At 53.0% G+C, this 12,252-nt stretch overlaps 1 protein-coding gene across 4 annotated transcripts in view; it reads left to right on the top strand.

Moving 5' to 3' along the window:
• KALRN (kalirin RhoGEF kinase) overlaps nucleotides 1-12,252 on the top strand; it is a 727,411-nt gene that overhangs the window by 340,269 nt on the left and 374,890 nt on the right. For all 4 annotated transcript variants that reach the window (XM_075556312.1, XM_075556314.1, XM_075556313.1 and 1 more), the window contains exons 8-9: nucleotides 127-258; nucleotides 5,092-5,322. In XM_075556312.1, coding sequence (XP_075412427.1) covers nucleotides 127-258; nucleotides 5,092-5,322 — 363 coding nt within the window. The remainder of the gene's footprint in view (nucleotides 1-126; nucleotides 259-5,091; nucleotides 5,323-12,252) is intronic.

Here is a 12,252-nt window from a genome sequence, read left to right as displayed (position 1 = left end):
AGACGTCAAGGATGATCCGGGCTCCCCCGGCTTCCAGAGATCCCGATGCTTCTCCCCAACATGCCTGACCCTCCGTGTCCTAGGTAACCAACCACCACCCACACTGACCCCCACCTCTCCTTTCAGTTCTTGTCGGGCGTGGACGCCTGGTGCAAGATGTGCAGCGAAGGTGGCCTGCCATCCGAGATGCAGGACCTGGAGCTGGCGATCCACCACCACCAAACCTTGTACGAGCAAGTGACCCAGGCCTACACGGAGGTGAGACCCCAGAGGGCAGCCAGGTGTCCCAGCAGGGGTGGGAGGTGGAAGCCCTCTGGGCTGCTGAGCTAAGGAGAAGAGAGGGCCCTCTTCCTTCAGAGATGTCTGTCCTGTCCTGAGCCAGCCCGGCAGCCGAAAGAATCATGGCACCTCCTTGGCGTGTGCACCTCCGTGGAAGTGAAGGTTTAGACCAGCGGTTCTCAACCTATGGGTCGAGACCCCTTTGGGGTCAAACGACCCTTTCACAGGGGTCGCCTAAGACTATCGGAAAGCACATCTTTCTCATGGTCTCAGGAACCGAGACACCGCTCCTCTATCCGTCTCCAGTCGGGTCCATCTACATGCAGATACACCCACATTTGAGTACCCTGTGTGAAGACTGTTACCCATGCTACACCATGCTTCAAGACAAAAGTTCATTTATTTGTAATTAGAAATAAATATTTCACGACATATAATGACATATTGTTTTGTGATTCATCACTGTGCGTTAATGATGTTCCATTTGTAACAATGAAAATACATCCTGCATATCAGATATTTACATGACAGTTCATAACAGTAGCAAAATGACAGTTATGAAATAACAAGGAACATAATTTTACGGTTGGGGGTCCCACAGCATGAAGAACTATGTGGAAGGGTGGTGGGATTAGGAAGGCAGAGAACCACTGGTTTAGACACTCCCCTAGGGGAGGGCTTTCTTTAAGAGCACAGGGGTACTCCTCTAGAGATTGCTCTGCATGGTGAGCAGGGGTGCGCCCCTTTAATGAGGTGCCCCATCAAAAAGTTTTGATTTTCGCAGTAGAGGGACTGAAGGGAACCCCTGGGTGGAGACACGTGCCTGCAGCAGTGAATGAGAAAGCGCCACGGCTGCGGAGGGACCTGAGAGACTCCTGAGAGAGTCAGAGCCAGGAGGGTGGAGAGGGTAGGGACAAATCAAGGGGGGAAATGTCTTGATGTTTCTTTAAAGTAATGGGCCACCTAGGTGCATCTCCTCAGACCACACACACACACACACACACACACACACACACACACACACACACACACGGTTCACTACCTGGGTGTGGATTCTGAGGGGAGCAGCAAGCAGGAGGCGGACTATAATACGAATGGGCTGGTTAAGGGAGCCACTTTGCTCAGGGTCGGAGGGAATGCCGGCCTGCAGGTTTCCTCTGAGCAAGGTCAATCAGGGCTGTGTTGCTCAAAGCAGTCTCCCGGAGCACCTGCCCCAGACCCACCTGCTACAGAGCCCCACCCCTGACTGACTCAGAATAGCACACAGGAAGATCTGAAACCTGCATTTTACCCTGCGCCTGGTTGACTCATGCACCCAGCAGTCCAAGTGTCTAAGAATCAGTGTCTTCAAGGTCAGAAGAGGGGTTTTGCCTCAATCCAAACTGAGTTTGGATCCTAGCTCCTCTCTTCACTCTGGCAAGGTACTTGGCCAGCCCCAGCCCCAGGGTTTGTCTTCGGTGAAGTGAAAGAGAGAGCGAGCATCAGCCTCAGAGGGTGGGTTACAGGTCATAAAGACATTGCTTACGTAATCCACTTGGCTGTGGTAAGGGCTGACAAGTGCCAGGAGGCTCTGTCATGATCCGAAGCCTGCAGGACGACTTGCAGCTGAGTCTGATCTCGCCAACACAGACACCACTGCTCCAAGGACTTCTCTCTCAGACCAGAACTTTCCATTTACCCATGCATGAGTCAAGAATCTCTTCAGTCCACTCCATGTGAAATAGGAAGAAGTAGACGTATTGCATCTCATCATGGGGTGTCAGTATCAATATAAGTATATACAAGACAATGTTTCTCCCCATTCCCAGTCCTTACCCGTGTTGAGTCAGGTCCTTTGCTGTCCAGCACACGGTGCTTCACCAGCTGTAGATATGGAAACAGGGGCAGAAAACTGGAACTCTTGTTGATGGGATTTCTAAAATGTGGCCCTCCGTTCCTGATCACTCTGCCCTGGACAGAGCATGGAGCAAAAGACAGTCCTTTCTCTAATCCCGTGTTCTCCTGGGTTTCAGCTGTGGACACTTGTTTTATTAAAGTCTATGCCACTCCTCCCCCCCCATCCTGTGGCAATAAATAAATCGCTTGGGCAGGAGGCAGTGGGCACCTAAACTGGTCATGCTGCTCCAGCCAGGCTTCCCCTCCTGCCTCAGTCTCAGCCTACCCCAGCTCGCCTCTCCACTGCCACTCAGCCTTGCCAAAGCTTCTGCTGCCCCCCACCCAACCCCAAGCAGGAAGACTAAAAGCTGAGTCTATGTCCTTGAACCACTCCCCAATGGAGCGCTTCACAGGAGCCGCAGGAATGGGGAGGGGAGGCTGTAAGCCAGACACACAGAGCAGCTCCCCCTTCATTGTCCTAAGGGTGGAGGTGGAGGCACACTCCCCTCCCCAGTTTTCTGGTAGGAAAAGAAGACTGTCTCAACTGTAACATAACTTTGATTTCATTGTCAAGCAGGGTAATGTGGGGTCTTAAGAAGCCCATTGCCTCCCTAGGGATGCATCCCTCCTGGGCACTCTTAGAAACACACTAGGACCACGGGTATGGATTATGCAATGCCATGCTCGCAAATTATTGGTGCTGGTACTTGTGCCAGGGACCCAATGAGTGGAAGGCCAAGGAGGACCACCGCACTGCCCCCAGCACAGTGGATGCTGGAGACATAGAAGACATACCAGAGCATAGGTGATGTGTCCCCAATGAGCAGTCCTCCCTCGCTCTGCATATTCAAGAGGGATGGGCAATGTTGCTGCTCTTTGGTAGAAAGAAGAGGGTCAGAGAGGAGATTTTAAAAGGAGGGAGGAGGTTTGTTCTGGACCTGGACCCTTCATCTGACCGGAAGGTTTGGGGAGTGGAGACAGAATCCTGCCATTATTCTTGTGTCTCTGGAAGTTGTCAGTCTCAACATCCTTGAGGAAGAAGTCTGCCATCTTACCTCCCATCTTGCAAGAAGTAAAAAATAAATAAAAGGGGGGAGGCGATAAGGAAGACAGAATGTGGCAAGAAAATAAAGAAGACAGAGAAATGAGTGGTGATGAGGACCCCACCACGTGCCTCTTCGAAGCACTACGCATGTGGTTATGGAGCCCGGGGGTTCTCCGTGGGAGAAGGAGGAGGCCGTCAGGTGGATCAAGCTGTCCAGTCTTGGAAAGGGCTGCTGCACGGCCGAATCGACTGGCAGTGGGTTATGCATGTACCAGCTCACGGAATCCTGACCACTGCTCTGCGAGGCCTGTACTGTGATTACCCTCATTTCACAGAGGAGGACACTGAAGCCCAAAGAGACTATGTAATGTGCCTCTGGTCACGCACCAAGAAGTGTGGAACCCAGTCGCCAAGGTGAAGAGAAAGGAGGGAGAGGGGTTAAGGTGGGGGTTTTGTCCGAATGTCATTCCTGAGAAATAAAGTGCTCCTGCCTGGCCCAGTTGGTGAGTCATTTACCAAGCACCTACTATGTGTCTTGGAACTATAGGTTAAACGTTGGACTGCCAACTGCAAGTTCAAACCCACTTGCCCTCTCCACAGGAGAAAGGGAGGCAGTTTGCTTCTACAAAGACTTGTAACCTAGGGAACACTAGGAGGCCATTGTACTCCACCGTGTGGGGTTGCCAGAGGCATTGGTGAGAGAGAGGTGGAGAAGTCCCCACTCTGCCCTATAACCAACCATGCCCATGGGCACTGAAGAGTTTAATCTGTACAAGTGAACAGTTCTTGGATTGCAGTGCAGTGCTGCTCTGTGCTTGTATAACTCCCCTTTCTCAACAGTGTGTTAAAGTCTTTACAGTTGGATAAATTAATGACACTATCATTAGAATTACCTTATGCTCCAGGGAGATAATGGATAATGTTCTCTGTCATAAGACGATAATGAGACCTCTAAAGTGAACCAGAGAGCTCTGTAAACCACCGGTGGCTGAAAGGAGTTTAGGCCGGCACTTCAATCTAGCCCCAATCTAAGAACAGTTCATTCTTACAATATGCTCAATACTCAATGCTTCATTAAGAGATCACTGAAGATATGGGTGCTACAGCAAAGTGTGTTGAAGAAAACAGGTGGTGTCCGGCTATCAGAAAGAGTAGCATCTTGGTCTTAAGGGCCTGTCTTCAAATAAGGAGCCCCCTTAGTAAGGCTTCCACTCAATTCACAAGGAAGAAGCACACCACCCTGTGTGATCCAAGGACGATAGATAACAAAATCCAAATCCAAATGAGGGAATGGTGTCAGAGCTTAAATTGTGAGCCCTCGATTTACAAAAGGCTATGTGTGACAATGGCAGCCCCAAGTCCATTCTGAGGGTCCCTACATGGATTACACCTCCCGTGGACGTGGACCCCCGCTAACCATAGTTGAGGATGGGACAGCCTTGCTGTCAGACAGAGAATACTGGGAACTCGATTATGGCAGTTGTAATGATGTTGAAATGTAACACCGGATCATTTGATCTCCCTTTTGACCCATTTTAGAATTTATTCTTGTTTTTAAGAAGATAAAAAAGTCCCTGCTCATGAAGCCAAAGTTCATGAGAGCAGAGACAGGGATGGAAGAGCCCCGCAGGCAGTGGGTGGGCACTTCCGCAGCTCCTTCTTTGCACACCTAGGGGCAGACGGACTGCATCCCTTCTGAGCCCAGGTCCCAGCTCTCCGGGATGCTTGCCTTCTCCTGAGCTGTGAGCCAGCCACCTAAGCAGCTCTGGTGGGTTGGCATGCCCCGGGAACCAGGGGCCTGGGGACTCCTGCAGTCACCTAGGGCTGCTGCCCCTGGTCCCTCTGCGCCCTGCCTGGCCCAGCCCTAGAACAGGCCTCTCTTCTTTCTGCAGGTCAGCCAGGATGGCAAAGCCCTGCTGGATGTGCTGCAGCGTCCCCTGAGCCCCGGGAACTCCGAGTCCCTCACAGCCACGGCCAATTACTCCAAGGCGGTGCACCAGGTGCTGGACGTGGTGCACGAGGTGCTGCACCACCAGCGGCGGCTCGAGAGCATCTGGCAGCACCGCAAGGTGCGGCTCCACCAGCGGCTGCAGCTCTGTGTCTTCCAGCAGGATGTCCAGCAGGTAAGGGCTCTGCTTCCGCTCTACCTATCCACCACCTGCCTGCCTGGGCGGGGGCAAGTTCTAGGCCCTGAGCTAAGTGACCATCGGGCTGGGGAAGCCTGGAGCTAGGGCAGGAAGGAGGGTAATTCAGCCCCCAGCACCCTCTCCAGCAAAATGAAAACATCCGACCAGATTGATTCGGGGCCTGCTTCTCCCCAACCAGCGCCCTCCCCCCAAGCAGCATTAGAGACTGGGCCTTCTCGTCAAAAGGAGACTCTGAGGCGTGGCAATATGCCTTGCCGTCAGGTGAATCACTGTTCTTTGGCTTGGAGAGCTGAGCCTTGGCTGAGACAGTGGAGTTGGAAACACCCCCTCCCCCTCATCGAATGTTGGGGAGGCAGGGGGCTTGCCACGCTTGGGTGGGGAGTTCCGAGCCTTATGGCAGTTGTCCTTGGGAGATGAGACTGGAAACGGGGCTCTGGTTCACGGTGGGTCCTGTCATGGAGGTTACCTTGGGCGTCATCTCTCTCTTTGCTTTCCTATCCCTGTCGTAGCTTTCCCTGCCACTGTGAACAACGCAGAAATGGCTACGTCTCTGGCCCTAAAGGGACAACTTGCCATGAACAAACACTCTTTCAGATGCAGTAGCCCCGCCCCCCCATGTACTTCTGTGCATGCGTCTCCTGGGGGCTCTTCTCCCTGTTGGGGAGACGCCACCATTCCAACCCCTCCACATCACAGGACCTCAGGGCTAGTCCTGTACAGCAACATTGCCTCACTCTTCCATGGAAACTCGAGAGCCGAAACAGTAGTGGAGCAGGATTGGGGCGGGGGGTGGGGGGTGGGGGTGCTTGCCTTTCCCGCCTCCCCCCATGACTGGATAGGCATCCTGGTGACTCTCCAACTCATTCCCCTCCCCTGGATGCCCTGAGACTGTTGACTGAGCTGGGATTGGGTCCTCAGAGGTGACACCTCAGCCTCAGGACAGGCTGCTCCAGGGTTTGTGCTCAGAGGCTATTGGGGACCCACTGGGAGAAGAGGGGCAGTTGTCCGCTGCCTGCTCCTGCCATCTGGAGCCTTCCAGATGAATCGATCACCGGTGAGCCCTGGAGTGCCCCCAAGCCCATCTGTGACTTGAGACAGAGTGAGCCAGCTGCGCTCGGAAGGCACAGAAGAGGGCCCGGTGCCAGCTCTGTGACCCCTCTGTGACTCCAGGAGGTGGGAGAGCACAGATCGTTGGGCCCTGCTGTCTCCCCGCCTGTCGCTACTCATCATCCGTGCTGACCAGGCAGGGAGCCTGGTAGCCCAGGTGTTAATCAGGGGGCTGCTGTTGCTAACCAGAGAGACACATCCTTGGAGCACACCAGGTGCTCCCGGCGGGGGGGGGGGGGCACAGCCTTAGAAAACGCAGGGGGCTTCTGCCCCTGTCTTGAAGGGCCATGGATGGGCATCCGGTAGACGACAATGGGTGTGTGCTGGTGCTTCTAATTGGTGCTGTTTGCCTGGCATCAAGGGGTGCGGAGCAACGGCCTGGAGCTGTGAAAGGCTTTCTTCCACGTGGGGACCTCAGCGTCCCCACTGGACTATCTAGGAACTGCCGTTATCAGGCTCTCCTGCACCCACCAACACGGCTGCATCACCAAGCGCACATGGAATCAAGCAGCCGCAGCCAGCCGCAGCCTGCTCTTAAAGAGGAGAGCTTTCTGGAGTTGAAACGCGGTCAGTTGGTCTTTCCTGTCAGAATCACATTGTTGGTCGAACAAAAAGCAAGCGGGAGATCATAGGGTGTGTAGGGCTGGGGGCTGGTAAGTCCATGAGAATTGCATTTTCCGGGTTGCCTTCTTTCGGGGATGGCTTTCATTTACTCGGCCCGCTCGCTCAGCCGGTATCGGACTCACTCATACAAAAATACAGAAAAATAAGTGCAGCCTAAACTAGGGAGCGCCTTAATTGCACACTCGCCACCCAAACAGCCATGGGCACCTGACAGGCATCTGAGGTGGTGCTTAATCCACCCAGGGACTGGTGAGGGGCTTAGTCTTTGATCTCCTGCCTCCTAGCTGTACGGCTGCCCCAGCTGCAGGACTGTGTTCCCACAGCCATCCGTGCATCCATCCATCCTTCTATCCGCCCATCTCAATAGTAGCACTTTCACCTTGGAACTGACATGATAGTTGTGGGGTTTTGTTATTGTTTCTACATGTCTCCATTCCAGCATCTCATTGAGACAAGCAGCTGTGCCCCACGTGTAGCTCCAAGCTGTGTTGGTCCGAAGCTGGATTCTCTTCCTGTTTGCTGACTTGAGCTGCAGTTCCCTTTGTGGGGAGGAACCCTGGTGGCCTAGCGGTTACACATTAGGCTGCTAACTGAAAGGTTAGCAGTATGGAACCACAAGCTCCTCTGCTGGAGAAAGCGGAGCTTTCTACTCCGGGAAAGAGTTAGTTTCCTTCTCGCCTGGACATTCTCAGGGGCCTTTCCCCCTGTCCTGCAGAGTCTGTAAGTCAGCAGTGACTCATGGCAGTGAGTTTGGTTTTTGTTTCTTTACCTTTGGGGGGACCCTCCATGTCTGCTCCTGTGAAGTGAATGCCATGTAATCCTTCCTCCCAACCTGGTGAGTATTAGGCATCTTCCCAGTGGGAACTGTGGTGAGAAGTCCTGGGGGTCCAGCTCTCTTGAGCCCACACAGGGCACATCCTCAGTGCCCCCTGGAAGCATCCAGACGCTCATTGGTTATCCAGTGGGCTCCAGCTTCGACAGTAGCCCTGGGGCCACGCTAGGCTCATGCAAGAACCTTAGTTTATAGTCAGAATAGCCTAAGACATACATATTTGAAAAGGAACAATTGTACTGAAGCACACCAGCCATCTTGCAGGGAGTATCCATAGAACTACAGCCAAACATGAGCAGAAGTCGGACCTGGCGTCGTGCAGGAGAGAATTGATTGACCCGAAGACGCTGAGCACATGCTGAGATCCACGCAGTGGCCCTGGTGGGAGGCTTAGCGTGTCCACCCACAACTCATGCGATGTAAAAATTTCAGGTTAGAGCCTGAGCACGCTTCAGTCAGACAGCCTGAGTTCAATTCCTGCTCTGACATGTCTTGGTTGTATGGCCTTAGGCAAGTCACTTGACCTTTAGTTTCTTCGCTTTTAAAGCCGGGGTGATAATAGTTCCTATCTCATAGGACCAGATGACCTGCCTGGCACACAGTAAAGCCTATCCCTAGTAGCTGGGTTGTTATGTGGTACTCGGGCGCCCCCTGGCGCTTGTGTCATTGGGGACTGTGTTAGACAGGGTTCTCTAGAGAAACAAAACCAGGACACTACTGATTTTATATATATTAATATAGATTAACGAAGAAACAAACAGTTAATCTATGCACAGATGGCTCAGTGCAACTCACTTCCATGAGACAGCTAATACACTGGCAGGCCTTCAAATCTTGAGGGCTACCGGGTAGTCCTCTGTAGAGCAATTCAGGCTCTCCGGCCACAGGCAGCAAACAGCAAGGCAGGTCACCAACAGTCAGCCAGGCGACAGAGTCCAACAGTCCCCAGCTCAAGAGATGTATACTCCAGTAGCATGGCGGAGCTGGTCTTGAAGGAACCTCAAACTACAGCGACACAGTCCACAGGTTAGGTGGCCCACAGGTAGCGTAGCTTGCAAATTGAGGCAGAGAACCAGCTAAAACAGCCGCACACTGGTCTGATCATCAAAGAGCAAGAGACAAGAGGCGAGCCTTGATGAGCCATTTAACTCTCCGCCCTTCAATTAATCCCACGTGTGTTCATTGGCCAGGCTGGCACAACAGATCTACCTATCGCAGGGACCTCCCTCCATGATTCTCTGGTGTCTACCAACTGGAAGGCTTTGTAGTCCTGCGGGTTTCGTTTTATTCAGCGAGAGCTGTAAGGTTGTTTTTCATCTTAGCTCCGTGCCACAGTGGCTTCGTGTGGGGCTGCCCACTGCAAGAACAGCAATTCAAAACCACCAGCTACTCCCCAGTCTCAGAAACGCACAGGGCCGGTTCGCCCCTGGCCACAGGGTCCCTGCGAATCAGAATCAACTCAGCAGCTGTGCATTGGAGGTGTTTTGTCTTTAAACAATACCAAAGGGCTGAAAGAGCACCCAGTCTAGTCTACTATATTGTTGTTGTTGTTGTTGTTGTTGGTCATCGAGTCGGACCCTGCACACACAGAATGGAACGCTGCTCTGCCCTGGGCCTTCCTCACGATTGTTTCTGTCCTTGGGCCCTTTGTTGCAGCCAGTGTGCCCGTCCGTCTGGCGGAGCGCCTTCTTCATTCTCGCTGTCCCTCCACTTTACCAGGGACTGGTCTCTCCTGACAACATGTCCAAAGGCTATAAGATGAAGTCTTATCATCCTTGCCGCTAAGGCGCACTCTGGCCGTGCTTCTTCCAAGGCAGATTGGTTTGTCCATTTAATTGTGCTCCCAATATTCTTCTCCGGCGCCACAAGTCAGATGCATCGATGACCTCTTTGGTCTTCAATGTTCAGTATCCAGTTTTCATTTACATAGAAGGCAATGGAAAATACCCTGGCTTGGGTCAGGTGTGGCACCTTAGTCCCTGAAGTAATCTCTCTGCTTTTCCATACTCGAGCGGCGTTGTGTGCAGCAGCTTTGGCCGGAGCAGTGGGTTATTTCATCTCTGACTGCTGCTTCCCTGAGTACTGACTGGATCCGAGCATGAGGAAATCCTTGACGACTGCAATCGTTTGTCAGTTACCTGTGGGTCCTGTTGTGAGGGTTTGGGTCTTCTTTACATCGAGTTGCCATCCATATTGAGGGCTGCAGTCCTTGATGGTCATCAGCAGGTGCGTCCAGTCCTCCTCGCTTTCAGCAAGCAAGGCTGTGTCATCTGCATGCCACAGGCTGTTCAGAAGCCTTCCTCCCTTCCTGACACCATGTAATCCAGCCTCTCTGAAGATTTGCTCAGCGTACAGGTTGACCGCGTATAGTGAGGACACAACTGCAAGGCGCAAGGGGCATACTGATGCTAACCCATACAGGATGTCCTTGTTCTGTTTGCACACCTGCCTCTTGATGTACACGTTATGCATCAGCACAGTGAAGTGACCCTGCTGGCATTTGAAATGCCAGTGACATAGCTTCCAGCACCACAGCCACACACACGCCACGGCATTGCGACAGACGGACAGACCCCTGGGGGTTCATCTGCGATACAGCTGAAGAAATGGAGGTTCAGAGATGTCAAGGGGCTTCGCCGTAACCACACAGCCAGTGTAGGGTGGTGCCAGGCAAGACACTATGTCTCCTGAGCCCCAGAAAGCAAGTGGGTGAGGAGAGAGGCAGGAAATACACGTGCAGACGTGCAGGGGGAGGAAGACAGACAGATGCGTGCACACACCGCCTAGCACAGGAAGGTGGGGAGAGGAGAGGGAAAGAGGAAATCAGCAGAGGGACAGGCCCACCTGGGAGGAGAACGAGAAGCAGGAGGGAGACAGAAGAGAACACTGTCGGGGAACCTCTTGCCCCCTTGCCATTTTGGAGGTGACCTTTGCCCCAGAAGCGGGACATTGCCCTTTAAGCAGCCTGAACCAGCGCACTGCAGAGAGACGTAAACCAAAGCCCGGTGCCCGTGAAGAAGGTGCTGTCTGGTTTCTCAGCCAGCACTGGCCTGGTGCTTCAGCCTGGTGCCCAGCAGCCGTCTGCTCAACACTCTTCCCCCTCTGGGCTGGGGCGGGAGTGGTCTATGAAAGTAAATACCATAGGGAAAGATGGGAACTTGGATCCCTTAAGGTCAGGCTGGGGCTCGTCCATCATACTGTTTCAGATGGCTATGCACTGAACTGCTTACTGCAAGGTCAGAAGTTCAAAACCACCAGCTGCTCCTCGGATGATGGGGCTTGGTCCTCCCATCAAGAGTTGCAGTCTCAGAAACTCACAGGTCTGCCCTGTCCTGGAGGGTTGCTATGAGTTGGCAGGGACTTGACGGCAGTGAGTCTGGGTTTTTGGTTTTAAGAAGTTCTGGTGGCACAGTGGTCATGTGCAGAGAGGTCTAGGTTCAAGTGCGTAACTGGTCTGCCATGGAAAGAGGTGACTGTCCGCTTCCAGTAGGATTACAGCCTTAGAAACTCTGTGAGGCACCGCTCTGCTCTGCCCCATGGGGTCTCTGTGTGGCAGAATCAACTTGGCAGCAGTAGGTCATTATTATTCTATTTTATAGTACAGTAGCACTGACCAAGAAAGCCCTCCAGTGCAGCGTTAGTCAGTGTCTCCCTTCTGCCTCTCATGCTCCATACTCCTCTGCATCCGATGTGTACACTTGGAAGAGCTGGATTGTGGATCTTTCTTTAAGATGCCAAGTCTTGCATTTTTTTCTCCGCCGGGACAACTGTTTCAGACTGCCCTCTGCATGCTACCCTGTTTTGTGTCCCCTTCTTCGCTGACCTCCATTTGAAACTCTTTTTGCAGAGGAAAATGAGATGGTTCCGTGTTCTGGAACACCTGCTCTGCGCAAAGCCCTAGGCTAGGAATTTGAAGTCTGGGCTCAAGGGAAGTGGGGAAGGGCTTCAGCTAGATGAATGGCACCTGGCTATAAGGGATTTGTGTGGGTCTTTGCGACGTGGACCCAAGGGAAGGAGGGTGGTGTGTTCTTGGGGAAGGACAGAGAGCCAAGCCATAAGGAACAAGAATAGGCCATCTGACCATTGCCCTCACTCTCCTGGCAGTGATGGTGGGAGGCAAGGCTGCCAGGGGACAGGAGTGGCCGTGGTGGTGGTGGTGGGGATCATGCGTTTGAGACTCTTCGCCTGACCTTAAAAATGATGTCTTGACTCGGCAGTCCGCGAAGGCAGGGGTGGCAGGTGTCTGGCTCTAAGGCTGCCCATTGGCTTCGGAAGCGATGTTTTCATGTTAAAGCCCAGTGCTCCCGCACTGCAAATGAGTCTCACCTGCTTCCACCAGCTTT

The sequence above is a fragment of the Tenrec ecaudatus genome, chromosome 8, assembly GCF_050624435.1.
Source record: "Tenrec ecaudatus isolate mTenEca1 chromosome 8, mTenEca1.hap1, whole genome shotgun sequence".
Taxonomy (NCBI): domain Eukaryota; kingdom Metazoa; phylum Chordata; class Mammalia; order Afrosoricida; family Tenrecidae; genus Tenrec; species Tenrec ecaudatus.
The sequence above is the reverse complement of the archived record's forward strand: the minus strand, read 5'-3'. Positions and strand labels throughout refer to the sequence as shown.